General features: G+C 43.6%; 1 protein-coding gene across 1 annotated transcript; it reads left to right on the top strand.

The window, feature by feature from the left end:
* The first annotated feature begins 8,396 nt into the window (after window positions 1-8,396).
* Window positions 8,397-11,435, top strand: LOC121138266. The gene is made up of 5 exons (XM_040741012.1): window positions 8,397-9,038; window positions 9,187-9,377; window positions 9,967-10,014; window positions 10,454-10,663; window positions 10,871-11,435. Exons 1-5 carry the CDS (start codon window positions 8,451-8,453, stop codon window positions 11,121-11,123), a joined length of 1,290 nt encoding a protein of 429 aa, XP_040596946.1. The 5' UTR covers window positions 8,397-8,450; the 3' UTR covers window positions 11,124-11,435.
* Window positions 11,436-18,399: the final 6,964 nt, after the last annotated feature.

Genomic DNA, 18,399 nt, shown 5'->3' with positions numbered 1-18,399 from the left:
GTTTCACACATAATGTTTTATCGTTAGTTTGAAGAAGTTAAGCATGTAGTTTCAAACACAGTGTTGTATTTTAAATTTTGAAGAAGTCAAGCACTTAGTTTAACATAATGTGTTGTAACGTTAGTTTTGAAGAAGTTAAGCATGTAGTTTCACACACATTGTTGTATCGTTAGTTTTCAAGAAGTTAAGCACGTAGTTTCTAATAGAGTTTTATATAATAAGTTCTCATGTGGTTAAGCACGTAGATTCACACACAGTCTTGTATAGTTAGTTTTGAAGAACTTAAGCATGTAGTTTCACATACATTTTTGTATCATTAGATTTGAAGAAGTTAAGTACTTAGTTTAACATAATGTGTTGTATCGTTAGTTTTGAAGAAGTTAAGCAAGTATTTTCGCACACAGTATTGTATTGTTAGTTTTGAAGAAGTTAAGCACTTAGTTCAACATAATGTGTTGTAACGTTAGTTTTGAAGAAGTTAAGCACGTAGTTTCACACACAGTGTTGTATCGTTAGTTTTGAAGAAGTTAAGCATGTAGTTTCCCACACAGTATTGTACCGTTTGTTTTGAAGAAGTTAAGCATGCAGTTTCACACACAGTGTTGTATCGTTATTTTTGAAGAAGTTAAGCACGTAGTTTCTTATACAATGTTATATGGTAAGTTCTCATGTAGTTAAGCACATAGTTTCACACACAGTGTTGTATCGTTAGTTTAGAAGAAGTTAAGCATGTAGATTCACACACAGTGTTGTACCGTTTGTTTTGAAGACGTTAAGCATGCAGTATCACACACAGTGTTGTATCGTTAGTTTTGAAGAAGTTAAGCATGTTGTTTCACACACAGTGTTGTTTCGTTAGTTTTGAAGAAGTTATGCACTTAGTTTAACATAATGTGTTGTATCGGCAGTTTTGAAGATGTTAAGCACGTAGTTACACACACAGTGTTGTATCGTTAGTTTAGAAGAAGTAAAGCTGTAGTTTCACACACAGTGTTGTATCGTTTGTTTTGAAGAAGTTAAGCATGCAGTTTCACACACAGTGTTGTATAGTTAGTTTTGAAGAAGTTAAGCATGTAGTTTCACACACAGTGTTGTATCGTTTGTTTTGAAGAAGTTAAGCATGCAGTTTCACACAAAGTGTTGTATCGTTATGTTTGAAGAAGTTAAGCACGCAGTTTCTAATACAGTATTATATGGTAAGTTCTCATGTAGTTAATTAAGCACATAGTTTCACACACAGTGTTATATCATTAGTTTTGAAGAAGTTAAGCTTGTAGTTTCACACACAGTGATCTTTCGGTTTTTTTTGAAGAAGTTATGCACGTAGTTTCACACATATTGTTGTATCGTTAGTTTTGAAGAAGTTAAGCACGTAGTTTCTAATAGATGGTTATATGATAAATTCTCATGTGGTTAAGCACGTAGTTTCAAACACAGTGTTGTATCGTCAGTTTTGAAGAAGTTAAGCATGTTTTTTTACACACAGTGTTGTATGGTTTGTTTTGAAGAAGTTAAGCATGTTGTTTCACACACAGTGTTGTATCGGTAGGTTTGAAGATGTTAAGCACTTAGTGTAACATAATGTGTTGTATCGTTAGTTTTGAAGAAGTTAAGCATGTTGTTTCACACACAATGTTGTATCGTTAGGGTTGAAGAAGTAAAGCATGTTGTTTCACACACAGTGTTGTATCGTTGGTTTTGAAGAAGTTAAGCATGTTGTTTCACACAGAGTGTTATATCGTTTGTTTTGTAGAAGTTAAGGATGCAGTTTCACACACAGTGTTGTATCGTTAGTTTTCAAGAAGTTAAGCATGTAGTTTCACACACAGTGTTGTACCGTTTGTTTTGAAGAAGTTAAGCATGCAGTTTCACACACAGTGTTGTATCGTTAGTTTTGAAGAAGTTAAGCACGTAGTTACTTATACAGTGTTATATGGTAAGTTCTTATGTAGTTAAGCACATAGTATCACACACAGTGTTGTAACGTTAGTATAGAAGAAGTTAAGCATGTAGTTTCTCACACAGTGTTGTATCGTTTGTTTTGTGGAAGTTAAACATGAAGTTTCACACACAGTGTTGTATCGTCAGTTTTGAAGAAGTTAAGCATGTAGTTTCACACACAGTGTTGTGTCGTTTGTTTTGAAGAATTTAAGCATGTAGTTTCACACACAGTGTTGTATCGTTTAGTTTGAAGAAGTTAAGCACGTAGTTTCTAATACAGTGTTATATGGTAAGTTCTCATGTAGTTAATCACATAGTTTCACACACAGTGTTGTATCATTTTTTTGAAGAAGTTAAGCATGCAGTTTCACACGCAGTGGTGTATCGTTATGTATGAAGAAGTTTAGCACGTAGTTTCTAATACAGTGTTATATAGTAAGTTCTCATGTAGTTAAGCACATAGTTTCACACACAGTTTTGTAACGTTAGTTTTGAAGAAGTTAAGCATGCAGTTTCACACACAGTGTTGTATCGTTTAGTTTGAAGAAGTTAAACACGTACTTTCTAATACAGAGTTATATGGTAAGTTCTCATGTAGTTAAGCACATAGTTTCACACACAGTGTTGTATCGTTAGTTTTGAAGAAGTTAAGCACGTATTATTTCACACAATGTTGTATCTTTAATTTGGAAGAAGTTAAGCACATAATTTCTAAAAGCGTGTTATATTGTTAGATTTCATGAAGTTAATCACATAGTTTCACACACAGTGTTGTATCATTAGTTTTGAAGAAGTTAATCATGCAGTTTCACACACTGTCTTGTATCGTTAATTTTGAAGAAGTTAGGCATGTAGTTTCACACACTTTGTTGTATCGTTAGTTTTGAAGAAGTTAAGCACGTAGTTTCTAATAGATTGTTATATGATAAATTCTCACGTGGTTAAGCACGTAGTTTCAAACACAATGTTGTATCGTCAGTTTTGAAGAAGTTAAGCATGTTGTTGCACACACAGTGTTGTATCGTTAGGTTTGAAGAAGTTAAGCACTTAGTTTAACATAATGTGTTGTATCGTTAGTTTTGAAGAAGTTAAGCATGTTGTTTCACACACAATGTTGTATCGTTAGGGTTGAAGAAGTAAAGCATGTTGTTTCACACACAGTGTTGTATCGTTGGTTTTGAAGAAGTTAAGCATGTTGTTTCACACAGAGTGTTATATCGTTTGTTTTGTAGAAGTTAAGGATGCAGTTTCACACACAGTGTTGTATCCTTAGTTTTGAAGAAGTTAAGCATGTAGTTTCACACACAGTGTTGTACTGTTTGTTTTGAAGAAGTTAAGCTTGCCGTTTCACACACAGTGTTGTATCGTTATGTTTGAAGAAGTTAAGCAAGTAGTTACTTATACAGTGTTATATGGTAAGTTCTTATGTAGTTAAGCACATAGTATCACACACAGTGTTGTATTGTTAGTATAGAAGAAGTTAAGCACGTAGTTTCACACACAGTGTTGTATCGTTTGTTTTGAGGAAGTTAAGCATGTAGTTTCACACACAGTGTTGTACCGTTTGTTTTGAAGAAGTTAAGCATGCAGTTTCACACACAGTGTTGTATCGTTATGTTTGAAGAAGTTAAGCACGTAGTTTCTAATTGAGTGTTATATGGTAAGTTCTCATGTAGTTAAGCTCATAGTTTCACACACAGTGTTGTATCGTTAGTTTTGAGGAAGTTAAGCATATAGTTTCAAACACAGTGTTGTATTGTAAATTTTGAAGAAGTTAAACACTTAGTTTCTCATACAATTTTGTGTCGTTAGTTTTCATGAAGTTGAGTACTTAGTTTCTCATATAGTGTTATATAGTTAGATTTCATGAAGTTAAGCACTTAGTTTCACATAATGTGTTGTATCGTTAGTTTTGAAGAAGTTAAGCACGTATTATCTCACACCATGTTGTATCGTTAATTTGGAAGAAGTTAAGCACATAGTTTCTAATAGCGTGTAATATATTTAGATTTTATTAAGTTAATCACATAGTTTCACACACAGTGTTTTATCGTTAGTTTTGAAGAAGTTAAGCATGTAGTTTCACACACAGTGTTGTATCATTAGTTTTGAAGAAGGTAGGCATGCAGTTTCACACACAGTCTTGTATCGTTTGTTTTGAAGAAGTTAAGCATGTAGTTTCACAAACATTGTTGTATCATTAGTTTTAAAGAAGTTAAGCACATATTATCTCACACAATGTTGTATCGTTAATTTGGAAGAAGTTAAGCACATAGTTTCTAATAGCATGTAATATATTTAGATTTTATTAATTTAATCACATAGTTTCACACACAGTGTTGTATCATTTGTTTTGAAGAAGTTAAGCATGTTGTTTCACACACAGTGTTGTATCGTTAGTTTTGAAGAAGTTAAGCACTTAGTTTAACATAAAGTGTTGTATTGGCAGTTTTGAAGATATTAAGCACGTAGTTTCACACACAGTGTTGTATCGTTAGTTTAGAAGAAGTAAAGCATGTACTTTCACACACAGTGTTGTATCGTTTGTTTTGAAGAAGTTAAGCATGCAGTTTCACACACAGTGTTGTATCGTTAGTTTTGAAGAAGTTAAGCATGTAGTTTCACACACAGTGTTGTATCGTTTGTTTTGAAGAAGTTAAGCATGCAGTTTCACACACAGTGTTGTATCGTTTGTTTTGAAGAAGGTAGGCATGCAGTTTCACACACAGTCTTGTATCGTTAGTTTTGAAGAAGTTAAGCATGTAGTTTCACAAACATTGTTGTATCATTAGTTTTAAAGAAGTTAAGCACATATTATCTCACACAATGTTGTATCGTTAATTTGGAAGAAGTTAAGCACATAGTTTCTAATAGCATGTAATATATTTAGATTTTATTAATATAATCACATAGTTTCACACACAGTGTTGTATCATTTGTTTTGAAGAAGTTAAGCATGTTGTTTCACACACAGTGTTGTATCGTTAGTTTTGAAGAAGTTAAGCAAGTAGTTTCACACACAGTGTTGTATCGTTAATTTTGAAGAAGGTTGGCATGCAGTTTCACCCACCGTCTTTTATCGTTAGTTTTGAAGAAGTTAAGCATGTAGTTTCACAACATTGTTGTATAATTACTTATAAAGAAGTTAAGCACATATTATCTCACACAATGTTATATCGTTAATTTGGAAGAAGTTAATCACATAGTATCTAATAGCGTGTTACATAGTTAGATTTCATGAAGTTAATCACATAGTTTCACAAACAGTGTTGTATCGTTTATTTTGAAGAAGTTAAGAATGTAGTTTCACACACAGTGTTGTACCGTTTGTTTGGAAAAAGGTAAGCATGGAGTTTCACACACAGTGTTGTATCGTTAGTTTTGAAGAAGTTAAGCACTTAGTTTAACATAATGTGTTGTATCGTTAGTTATAAGGAAGTTAAGCACGTAGTTTCACACACAGTGTTGTATCATTTGTTTTGAAGAAGTTAAGCACGTTTTTTCACACACAGTGTTGTATCGTTAGTTTTGAAGAAGTTAAGCATGTTGTTTCATACACAGTGTTGTATGTCTGGTGTGTCTTTATTTTTCATGAAGTTAAGTACTTAGTTTCTCATATAGTGTTATATAGTTAGATTTCATGAAGTTAATCACATATGTTCACACACAGTGTTGTATCGTTAGTTTTGAAGAAGTTAAGCATGTTGTTTCACACACAGTGTTGTATCGTTAGTTTTGAAGATGTTAAGCACTTAGTTTAACATAATGTGTTGTATCGTCAGTTTTGAAGATGTTAAGCATGCAGTTTCACACACAGTGTTGTATCGTTAGTTTTGAAGACGGTAAGCATGCAGTTTCACACACAGTCTTGTATCGTTAGTTTTGAAGAAGTTAAGCATGTAGTTTCACATACATTGTGGTATCGTTAGTTTTGAAGAAGTTAAGTACTTAGTTTAACATAATGTGTTGTATCGTTAGTTTTGAAGAAGTTAAACAAGTATTTTCGCACACAATATTGTATCGTTAGTTTTGAAGAAGTTAAGCACTTAGTTTAACATAATGTGTTGTAACGTTAGTAGTCTTCATGAAGTTAAGCACGTAGTTTCACACACAGTGTTGTATAGTTAGTTTTGAAGAAGTTAAGCACGTAGTTTCTAATAGAGTATTATATGATATGTTCTCATGTAGTTAAGCACATAGTCTCACACACAGTGTTATATCGTTTGTTTTGAAGAAGTTAAGGATGCAGTTTCACACACAGTGTTGTATCATTACTTATGAAGAAGTTAAGCATGTTTTTTCACACACAGTGTTGTATCGTTAATTTTGAAGAAGTTAAGCATGTTGTTTCACACACAGTGTTATATCGTTTGTTTTGAAGAAGTTAAGGATGCAGTTTCACACATAGTGTTGTATCTATAGTTTTGAAGAAGTTAAGCATGTAGTTTCACACACAGTTTTGTATCGTTTGCATTGAAGAAGTAAAGCATGTTGTTTCACACACAGTGTTGTATCATTAGGTTTGAAGAATTTAAGCACTTAGTTTATCATAATGTCTTGTATCGTTAGTTTTGAGAAGTTAAGCACGTAGTTTCACACACAGTGTTGTATCGTTAGTTTTGAAGAAGTTATGCATGTAGTTTCACACACAGTGTTGTATCGTTAGTTTTGAAGAAGTTAAGCATGGTGTTTCACACACAGAGTTGTATCATTAGTTTTGAAGAAGTTAAGCACTTAGTTTATCATAATGTCTTGTATCGTTACTTTTGAAGAAGTTAAGCACGTAGTTTCACACACAGTGTTGTATCGTTAGTTTTGAATAAGTTAAGCATGTAGTTTCAGACACAGTGTTATATCGTTTGTTTTGAAGAAGTTAAGGATGCAGGGTCACACACAGTGTTGTATCATTAGTTTTGAAGAAGTTAGCGTGTGGTTTCACACCCAGTGTTGTATGGTTTTTTTTGAAGAAGTTAAGCATGCAGTTTCACATGCAGTGTTGTATCGTTATGTTTGAAGAAGTTAAGAATGTAATTTCTAATACAGTGTTATATGGTAAGTTCTCCTGTATTTAAGCACATAGTTTCACAAACAGTGTTGTATCGTTAGTTTTGAAGAAGGTAAGCATGTTTTTTCACACACAGTGTTGTCTCGTTAGTTTTGAAGAAGTTAAGAATGTTGTTTCACACACAATCTTATATCGTTTGTTTTGAAGAAATTAAGGATGCATTTTCACACACAGTGTTGTATCGATAGTTTTGAAGAAGTTAAGCATGAAGTTTCAAACACAGTGTTGTATCGTTTGCTTTGAAGAAGTTAAGCATGTTGTTTCACGCACAGTGTTGTATCGTTAGTTTTGAAGAAGTTAAGCACTTAGTTTATCTTAATGTGTTGTATCGTTAGTTTTGAAGAAGTTAAACAGTTAGTTTAACATAATGTGTTGTATAGTTAGTTTTGAGGAAGTTAAGCACGTAGTTTCACACACAATGTTGTATCCTTAGTTTTGAAGGAGTTAAGCATGTTGTTTCACACAGTTTTGTATAATTTGTTTTGAAGAAGTTGTGCATGTTGTTTCAAACACAGTGTTATATCGTTTGTTTTGAAGAAGTTAAGGATGCAGTTTACCACAGAGTGTTGTATCGTTAGTTTTGAAGAAGAAAAACACTTAGTATAACATAATGTGTTGTATCGTTAGTTTTGAAGAAGTTAAGCATGTTGTTTCACACACATTGTGGTATCGTTAGTTTTGAAGAATTTAAGCATGTAGTTTCACACACAGTGTTATATCGTTTGTTTTGAAGAAGTTAAGGATGCAGTTTCACACACAGTGTTGTATCGTTAGTTTTCAAGAAGATAAGCATGTAGTTTCACACAGAGAGTTGTATCGTTTGCTTTGAAGAAGTTAAGCATGTTGTTTCACACACAGTGTTGTATCATTAGTTTTGAATAAGTTAAGCACTTACTTTAACATAATGTTTTGTATCGTTAATTTTGAAGAAGTTAAGCACGTAGTTTCACACACAGTGTTGTATCGTTAGTTTTGAAGAAGATAAGCATGTACTTTCACACACAGTGTTGTATCGTTATTTTGAAGATGGTGCTCATGTTTAACACAAAACACACGAACAGTAGCGAGGACTCAAGGCCACATGGCTGGGGTTCACGGTGTGCGAGGGCAATAGGAGTGAGTTGAGGACTAGGGTGCACATGCTGGTCCAAGGTAGGGACTCAGGTGGCAAAGCTGAGGTGCTGCCTGTTCCCAGACATCCCTGGGAGCCGTGGATCGGGAAGCACGTGTGTAAGGGTATCCAGTAGTGCAGCTGGGAGGAGGGAGAGGCCCGGGGGGACTCTAGGATGAGCCCCATGTGAGGAGGAGAGTCTGACAGGGGACCCCAGGGGTGACCTCACACCCTTAGTGATGACCCAACAATGCAGAACCTTGCAAGCAGCGAGCCAACTGCTGAGAGACAGCCCGGCAGGCTCACTTGTCTTGAGACACGAGAGAAAGCAAAATGTTTTCGTCCTGTCTCGGGAATACTCGCGAAAGAGGCTCAGACTGCAAGAAGGAAGAAAGGGGAGGCCGTAGTGGTGCCTGGAGACGCCGGGCACGCTCCTGGCTCCACGGCCTCTGGCCATTTGGCCGGAGAGGGACAAACTTGAGTCAGGGCAGCCAGGGCAGCCATGGCAGCCAGGGCAGCCAGGGCAGCCAGGGCAGTCAGGGAAGCCAGGGCAGCCAGGAAAGCCAGAGCAGCCAGGACTGCCAAGTTAGCCAGGGCAGCCTGGGAAGCCAGGGAAATCAAGGCAGCCAAGGCAACGAGGGAAGCCAAGCCATCCTGGTCAGCCAGGGAAGCCACGGAAGCCAGGGCAGCCAGGGCAGCCAGGGCAGCCAAGGCAACCAGGGAAGCCTGGGAATGCAGGGACACCAGGGAAGACAGCAAAGCGAGGGCAGCCAGGAAAGCCAGGGCAGCCAGGGCAGCCTGGGAAGCCAGGAAAATCAGGGCAGGCATGGCAACCAGGGAACCCAGGGCAGCCTGGGCAGCCAGGGAAGCCACAGGAGCCAGGTGTGCCAGGGCATCCAGGTCCAGGGCGACACGGACCAGGTGAGCACTGTTTGATCTCAGAGTTTCGCCCAGGTTCATTCTGGGTCTTTGGCAGTGAGGAGGTTCAGGAACAGCTGCAACGATGACAACCAGTCAGAAGGTCGCAGTCCTGTGCCTGTCTGAACCATGCACCTTGATCTCTCCTCAGGTCGGGGTGGAGTCTGCCCCTGAGGAGCTGAACGAGTCCCCTAGAATGCCCCGTTTCGGGCCCCTGGAACAGATGTCGGCCCTCCTGGTGACGTCCCTGCAGGGTGGAGACTCCTTCTTTGTGTTTGTCTTCTACTGCATACACCAAAAGTTTCTCACCACTCAGCATGTGCTGGACCTGCTGTTCAGGCGGTGAGTGCCCACCTCCGAGCTCAGAGGCCTCAGATCCTCTTGTTGGCTGTGGGAAGCGCTCTGCCTTTCTCAGAGCCTACTGAGTGTCTAGGGTCTCCTCAGGACCCAACAGCATGCAGTCAGAAAATGCTTCCTCCAGGCTTTGCCCTAGGGACTGGCCTGTCCGCAGCTGAGAGCCTAACCAGTGTGGGTGTCCTCTGAACGCTGACGAAGCTCTGTACCCTTGGCCCAGTTTTACCTGAGGCCTTGGTCAAAGCACTCCTCCCATTGTGAAGGGGGTCCTAGACTCCATTTTGGAGTGGCGAAGAGAGCTGCGTCCAGAGTGGAGAGCCGTGGACGGTAATGCGAGGGAGGCACCCTGTGTCCGCTGAGGTGTCTGGATAGAGATGTTTGTGATCACCCACCCACTGCACAAACATATGAGAAGCAGCTCCTCGTATGCAGGGGAGCCAGTCATTCTTAGAGCAGACAGAACTTCTAGGCTCTGGAGTTTGATTCCTCTGCAGGAATGCGCAGGCCCCCCCAGGTGTCTTTTCTGTGGTGTACCTGGGGCTCTCCTGGTGACATCACCCTTCCTGGTCTCCTCTAGATACACATCCTTCCAGGCCGACTCTGAAGAGGATGAACGAGTAAAATAGTAAGTGGGCTCTGGAACGAGACAAGTGCCGCCTAGGCTCTCCAGAGCCGGCTCAATTGGGTTCTAAGGGCAAGGGATGGCCGATGCTTGGGTCTCAGCATCTTCGGGTCTACTACCATATGGAGGTCTAAGCCTTGCCTGGAGGCTGAGGAGAACCTTCCGGGCAGGGTCCTCGAAAGTGGGGATATGGGGAAGCCTAGGGCCTCCAGTGCCCCTGGGAGACTCTACCCTCGTCTCAGTCCGTGGTGTGCGGGCTGGGTCAGCTGTGCTGCATCAGAGCCCGAGATAGAGGTGTGTGGAGCTCCCTGCTCACACAGACCTCGCAAGGGCAGGATCTCTTCCACCTTGCGGTCGGTCTCACACCCGCAGAGCCCTCCCTCGGAGGGCTGGCAAAGGAAAGAGCAGGCCACCGACTGGGCTGTCTGTCCCTTTCTGCCAGCACCATCTGTTCCCTCCTGGACTACTGGATCGACAAGTTCCCTGAGGAGTTTTGCAGGATCGAACACCTGCCCATTCTGAAGCGGGTGAAGGATTACTTGAGCGTGAACATGCCCTCCTCAGACCTTCTGGTGCGTGTCCAGTCTCTCCAGGAAAATTTGCTGTCACAACTGGCCAGCGATTCAGGGGCCAGCGATGAGGATGCCTCAGGGTAGGTGCTTGAGAGCCTGGGAGCAGGGTTCAGGACCTGGAGTGCTGTGGGGATCCTCTGAGAGCTTCCTCTGTGCAGGAGCTACCGATGGATTCTAAGCTGGGCACAAGTCCTTTCTGAGGATAGATTCTGTCTGGGACTCCGGGCAGACATGGTCTCCTCTGTGTTGGGAATGGCTCATTCTAGGCACGTCGTCTCCTCCTGTAGGTCCACGGCCACGTCCCCTCCTAGAGACGCCGGCTTGAGCAACACACCTGTGTGCAATCTTAGGCCCGGGCAGCGGCGCCTCCGCAGATCCAGTGCTCCCAGTGTGTTGACCAGCAATGGCGACGGCTACTCTGGAGCCAGAAGCAGCCTGTGCACTGGAGCCGGAGAGCACACAACCGACACAAGGTTCTGTGACCCGTGTGCAGCTGGAGCCACATGTGGCGGCAGCAGCGGGCTCATCGCCACCCACTGAAGCTGTCGCTGTTGGCCGTGAGGGCAGACGCGGTACCACATTCAACATCTTGCTTGGGCCGCAGTGGTCTGCCTCCCCAGGGAACGGCCCGGCCACCCCTTCCTCCTCCTCTGGTCGTCTGCATGTATCTGCCCTGCAGACGGCACAGCTTCTGCTGTTTCCCCACAGAACGACTCCCCGATTGCAACCCAGCAGCCTTGCCTGCCCCACAGCCAGACTCACCCTGCCCTGGCTAGCAGCCTTTTGACTCTGTTCAATGTTGTGTTAGTTTAGTCCGAGGATTGGTTTGAATAAATTGCTCTTGTTTGTGTTTCATTGTCTGAATCGTGGATATGACGTCCACTCTGCATGCATGTACTGGGCCTAGGGGATCGGCTAGGTGGGAGAGGCTACGTGGAGACAGACCATCCTGGAGAAAGGCAGATAAAAGCCCCGGCCTTGACAGAGGCCAGCCGAATGCCTGGGAGTGGTGCTGCAAGTCCTCATAGATATGGCTGGCTGCCATTGGCTGGGGTCCTGATCGCCAGGGTCATGTGCTTAGAGGTCAGGCGACCAGGTGTCCCTCCAAGGGGTTTCTCCTTGCGTTGCAGGCTTCTGTAGCTGGGTAGCAGCAAAGTTTCAGAGGCCTATGAGGACCAACTCTAATGTCACGAGATCCCTGCTTGCTCTGAGCCCAGGGCCATGTCCACACTTACCCTTTCTGAGGAGAGGATGTGGGGGGTGGTCTAGAATTTAGCTTTGGGGGGTCGTGGGGGGGCGAGAGGAGAGAGGAGAGAGCGAAAACTGTAGTTGAGATGCAAAAGAAATGAAACAAAAGTATGAATAAAATGGCCAGGAACCAAAACAACAATAATAATACTAATGATTGCATTGCCCTGATGGTGATTGACGCCTCGACTGGTATTGTCACGGGCTGTGTGCTTTTCCTCCTACAGAGGGCAGTGTTGAGTCTCAGCATCCTTTGGGAAAGATGGAAAGTTTGGTGGGCGGAGCTGCTGAAGGCTCCATGCCTTGGGTCTGGATCTCTCTCCAGTGTCTCTCCCTGCACTGCTTCCCTTGCTGGCACACATTCGGCACAGAGGAGGTGACATCAGCCACAGGTGCCTAGGTGCCTAGAGTTGCAAGGGCCTGTCACAGAAGCTGTGGAAACATAGCCAAGAGGAGTAAAGGGAGGGGGGAGCTCTGCATTGGCCCTCTATGTCGACGGATCAAAGGGTTTAGTTCACTCTACAATTGCCCTGCTCTGGGGCCAGGGGTTGGAGGCCACCTTTAGTACCCAGTAATCAGGAGGCAGAAGCAGATGGATCGTTCTGAGTTCAAGACCAGTTCGTCGACAGAATGAGTTCCAACACAGCCAGGGCTATACAAAGAATCCCTATTTAAACATTCAAATAAAAATCGGAAAGAAGCTGGGCGGTGGTGGCACAAACCTTTAATCCCAGCATTCGGGAGGCAGAGGCAGGCGGATCTCTGTGAGTTCGAGGCCATGCTGGACTGATAGCCTCTGAAACAATACAGAGAAACCATGTCTCATAAAAACCAAAAAAAATCGCTAAGAAATTTGAAAAGTTGATAAAAAATCTGCAAGGTAATGTGCTTGTGAATTCCCAGCACCTCGAAAGGATTGTGTTGTAGTCCCTGGGAGTGCACCTCAAGTCTACAAGGTCTTAAAGACACTGCATGCAAGTACAAGAATGTTTGGTTATTCCTGAATATCTAGCTATGTGTGGCGTAACTCTGCAGATTTGTTTCCTTTAGTTGTACATGCAAGGCTCTTTGTTTGTGTTTCAGAGTTTTTGTCTGACTTTGGATGCTGACTTGTATGCAGATCTTGTATTCCAGGCTTGTCTTGAACTCAACAGTTCTGACTGTGCCTCCAGAATGCTGGGGTTGCAAGTATGTGTGAGTATGCCAGTACTCCCTCGCTTAATGCAAGGCTGTTTTTAGAGAAAAAAAGTAAAGACTAGGCTGCTAGTCTACAGGTTTCCCACTGTTACAGAGATTATTTAGCATACCAAGTTTCTATATAAGGTTGTCAGGAGGCCAAGGGCCTTGAGATAGGGGCAGAGGAGTCCTAAGACTCTATGTCTCAGTAGGGTTTGTATGGTTACAGAGATTACTTAGCACACCAAATTTTCTATACAAGGTTATCATGAGACAAAGGGCTTTGAGAAGACAATATCTGCTGTTTGCTTAGGCAAAATTAATTGGACATCTGTGGTCTGGGATTCCTAGACCAAAGCACATCCTGGGATTGTGGTCTAGGGACTAGTTTTATGACCAAACGATAGGGCAAGAGGCTGTCTGGTTGCCAATCTTCTTGGTCTAAGGGAGTAGCTGCAGACGTTGTTGCAGCTGATTATGGTTCTGAGCTTCTGATCACCTAACCCCCTCCCTTAGTTGGGGTTTTTAATCTCCTTATTATGTTTCGTTTCCCTGTGTGTTATGGTGCTGTAGAGACTCAATCATGAGGCTCTAGTGGATAGCTGGAAGACCTCAGGTGGGTGCTGGGGCAGAGCTTGGTAAGTCTGTGTTCTTTATATCATATGCTCAACAGACTACTACTGCAGTGGTCTGTTAGTGGGCAAGGCCCAACTCAGGGCTAATAGCATCAGGAGAGGTCCGGTGAGGACAGAAACCAGGGTGGTTTCCCTGGAGGAACTGTTAAATCAGGATTCGTATCATCCCTGTTTGGCTTCTCTCTCTTTCTTAGGTGTTTCGAGACCTTCTCTAATCTTTGCCATAGTGTCTGTTATGACACCGGAGTGGTTTCCATAGAAGCAACATTCTTCCCCCCAAGGCTGTACATAATCCCCCTTGTTTTAGAAATAGCAGATCTAACCCCATATGCTTTGGTAGGGCTACTTCATCCAGTGAGCTGAGAGAATCCTCTAGGCAGGGGACTGAGTCCTCAACCTTTTGTAAATCCTTATCTAGACTTGCACTTAGGGTGGGATAGTGGTGATCCTGTTGGACACGGGCAGCAGTGCCTGTCCCTATTCCTATAGCCACTCCAGCCCCAACTAAAAAAGAGATGTTAGGACTGTAATTAGCTTGTGCCTCTTTTGCTTCTTTTGGGTAGGTGACCAGGGGATTTGTACTCTTCAGACGATGTCCTCCTCACTGTGGTAAATCATTCTGGGTAGGAGGTGTAGCTGAACACAAAACTTCCCAGCTGCATTCAGCACTTCTCTGAGAATGCAAGCAGATAGGCCTGTGGAGCAGGCCCAGAAAGTGTCATTAAGAGGGACCATATAGGTGGATGGCGGGGAAACTAGGAGGGTAGTGCTAGTTTAGCCGTTTTGATTAAGCAGCACTTGCCCTAAGCAGGCCCCTTTGCCTGTGACCTGTTGGAGAGTCATAGAGATTGTTTCTTCCCAGTGGAAGTTTTATCATCAGCCTGTATCGCATAAGATGCAGCCATTGCCATTCCCTCATAGTAAGGGGGTTTAAAATTCTAGCCGAGCCAGGAGGATCTTGTCCCATCTGGTCTAGTAGTGTTGAGGCACAGATAAGTGTGCTAGTGGAGCTTTAATAGGGTTCTCAGTCTCTCTGGGAGGGTGGCTGGTCAGGACTCCAGTGTTGTAGCAGTTTTAACTTTCGTGGCAGTGACAGTCTTGGTAGGCTTTGGTCTGGGTTTTGTCCATGGGGTTAAGGTTGGCCTAATTGATGGGACACTGTGGGGAGCCTGGGTTAGGGACTCATGAATGACTTGTATGTCAAACCTGACACCTAGGATGTTTAGGGCCCAGGAGTCCAGACCCAGGTTTAGCTTGAGTCCTCAGACATATTTTTTCCCCAATGTTTATCTCATTTGTGTTCGTCGGTGATGGAGATTTTAATCGGGTTACATCATGGAAAGTCTCTCCTATAAGAAAGTCATTCTCTCCTTATCTCTGGGCGCAGGCAGTTTCCCTGTAGGCATAGGTGACTACGATAAGTCCTCTATGCCTGATCTTGTCTGTTGTGCCCTTCCTCTCCCAATCCCAATTTTTGCAATAGTAATCCAAATCTTCCCCGGCAGTGTTTATGGGGAGGGGATCCATGACAGACCTCAAATTAGTAGCCTCATGATTTTTTTCCCTTCCATTGTATTCCACAACAAAATCCAAGATGTTCTGGCCATTGTGCACAGGGCTATGTCAAAAGCGGGCTAACAGGTCTACCGGGGCTGGGTTTCTGTTACCAGGGCCAGGATGATGTCCCTCTCATGTCTGTGATAATACAGGTGACTCGGTATGGTTTGTGGGGAGGCAGCAGCCTCAGGTCCAGTAGAGGCGACAAGGAGAGTACACATCAGCAAGAAGGTTTATCTTTATCTGCATCTTTTACGAGAAGAGAGGTTGCAGCGATCATGGACAGGCAGGGTAGCCAGCCGGCCGCCACAGGGCCTAGTTGTCTTGACAAGTAGGCTACTGGGTGCTTCCAAGGACCCAAGTTTTGAGTCAAGACCCCTTTTGCAGCCCTTTGTGTTCGTCTATGAACAGAGTGAAGGGCTTAGTCACAACTGGCAGGCTTAAGGCTGGGGCTTCTAGGAAGCATCCATTTAGTTTTTGAAAGCATTTTGGTGTGTTTCAGTCCTGTGAAAGTCCTTGGTTTAGTTAGTGATCTCATATAAGGGTTTGGCTTATATGCAAACCTGGGGATCCATAGGAGGCAAAAGCCAGCCGTCCCCAGGAATTCTCTTACTTGTTTATGGGGAGCCTGGTGTTGGAACTTTTAGCACAGTTTCCTTGCAGGCATCTGAGAGACATTGCTTCCCATCCCTCAGAATATAGCCCAAGTTGGTTACCTGTTTTTGGCAGATCTGGGCCTTCTTGGCTGAGGCTTGATAACACAACCCCCTTGGCGTATAGGAGATCCTCAGTTCCAGCGAGGCAGCTTTCTCATTCAGCAGCCCTATTAGTAAATCACTCGTGTACTGTCATAACGTGAGTTTGGGTTACCTACCTGGAAGTTGTAGAGGTCTTCATGTAGGGTTTGTGGAAGACGGTTGGGGAGTTTTTAAACCCCTGGGGCAGCCTGGTCCAAGTCAGCTGCCCGTTAATTCCTGCTTCAGGATCCCGTCATTGAAAGGCGATGTATGGCTGGCTCTGTGGGCTAAAGCCAGACTGAAAAAGGCATCCTTTAGGTTGAGTTCTGTGTACCAGTTTTGTTCAGGGGTGTTAGAGGTTAGCCTAATATGGATTAGGCACAGTTGTGTGGATGTCAGCCACTGACTGGTTAACTTCTCACAAGTCCTGGTCTGGCAGATAGTCATTCGTATGAGGCTTTTTGAGTGGTAGGAGGGGTGTGTTCCAGGCAGACTGGACAGGCCTCAAGATTCCCTGGTCCAACAGGCAGTGGATGTTGGGGGGATCCCCTGCATTGCCTCCAAGGGCATAAAATACTGGAGTTTGTTTTCAGGTTTTGTGCCAGCTTTTAGTTCCACCAGGATCTGTGGCCGGTGTTTTCCAGTCCCAATCCTCACTCCTCTGCCCAGGCTTGTGGGTATGTGGCTAGCCATTCTGACATCCTTTGGTTTGGCCCTTTTGAATGTTCTGAAAGAGCCCGTGTCTGTCTGCCAGGGGAGTAATCAGGAACACCTGTATTGCAGTCCCATCTGCATTCCTGAGCTCAGCCCTGTGTTCTGAAACTATAATCTGTGCCCTCATTTTAGACAAGAGGTCTCACCCCATAAAGGATATGGACATTCAGGTATTACTAGGAAAGAGTGGGTTACCCGTCCTGTGCCTACATTCACAGATTTTTGGGTAGACCATTGGTAGGGCCTGCAGCTGGTGGGGCCCTGCACTCGTGTTGTCTTATTTGTCATGGGTCCATTTGCACTTAGGAGGACTGAATTTTCAGCCCCCGTGTCTGCCATAAAGGTAATTCTCTTCCCTCCACTTGAAGGGTTAGCCTGGGCTCAGGGAGGGGCATTGACCCGGTTACTCCCAGTCACTATCGTCCACATAGAGGACAGCTGGGAAGGCTTCAGCCACCCAGTGTGGTTCCTTTTTTCTTTTGGGGCCGTCTCTTACTCAGTGTCTTTCCCCTTTACAGTATGCACATGGCGTTTCGCCTACCTTTTGTCCTCCTTATTGTCTGGGCCTGGTTGAGAAGGTGTCCTCTCCAGATGGCTTTCTCGCACCCGTATCCAGGAGGATTTCTTTCAGTTCTTTCTGGTGGCAGGCCTGCTGCCAGTGTAGGATCTTAGTCAGGCTGTCTTCCTGTCTCTTCCTTTTTAAGCTCCTTGTCCTCTGCCTGGTGTAAACCTTCTCAGCCACTGCCACTAAATCCCTAAGGCACTTTTCTCCTAACCTTTCTGTAGAGTGTAACTTTCTCTTAATATCAGGCACTGTTTGATTGATAAAGGCAAACATCACAGTTGTCTCCTTCTCCCTTGCCTCAGGATCACAGGATGTGTACCTGCGGAAGGCCTCCTATAATCAGTCATTCTAAATATGCAGCTAGGCTTTCCTCCCGGCCACTGTCTGACATCATAGACCTTAGACATGTTGGCTGGCCTTCTGGCTGCAGCCTTGAGACCCATTAACAGAGTCCGGTGATAGACCACGAGATGCTACTTACCTTGTCCCGTGTTATAATCCCAGGTTGGGCGTGTGGTTGGAATGCCAGTGTCTATGATGGCTGGGTCATCGGTGGGATCCCCTGTTGGTCCTGGAACCAATTTCCAGGCAGCCTCCAAGATCCTATTTCTCTCCTCTCTGATAAAAAGAATCTTAAGAAGCTGCTGGCAGTCGTCCCAGCTAGGCTGCTGAGTGAAAAGGATGGTTTCTAGAAGATTAATTAAGTCTCGGGGGTTGTCTGAATAAGGGGCGTTTTGGGATGTCCAGTTTTACAGGCCACTTGTGGCCAAGGGCCAAGGGGCCACACCCACTCCAGGGGTGTCTGCATGACAATCCTAAAAACTTGGTCGCAGGCCTGAGGCAAAAGTTTCATGGAAACTGGTCTCCTGGAAGTTCCCTGGCATCCCATATCATGGATGTGTTCCCGATTTGTTCTAGCAATAACCGGTGGATGTTTCTGTACCTTATCTGTTTTGGTATTAATTTCTTTTGGAGGAATAAGCATGCCTCAAGGGTCCAGTCTGATTGAAGATCCAGTAAAATCGGATCTTCCTCCTCTGGCCACCACTGATGTTCCAACTTCCTTGCCAGAAACAGAACTCACAAAACCAGGGGCCAATGTTGGGCTCCTCCATTAAACCGGGAATTTTCTCAAAAGCTTAGGATAACGGCTGCTGGAATTTATGATAAAGAAGATAATTGGA

This window comes from Mesocricetus auratus, unplaced genomic scaffold (genome assembly GCF_017639785.1).
Source record: "Mesocricetus auratus isolate SY011 unplaced genomic scaffold, BCM_Maur_2.0 contig_5726_pilon_obj, whole genome shotgun sequence".
Classification (NCBI taxonomy): domain Eukaryota; kingdom Metazoa; phylum Chordata; class Mammalia; order Rodentia; family Cricetidae; genus Mesocricetus; species Mesocricetus auratus.
The sequence above is the reverse complement of the archived record's forward strand: the minus strand, read 5'-3'. Positions and strand labels throughout refer to the sequence as shown.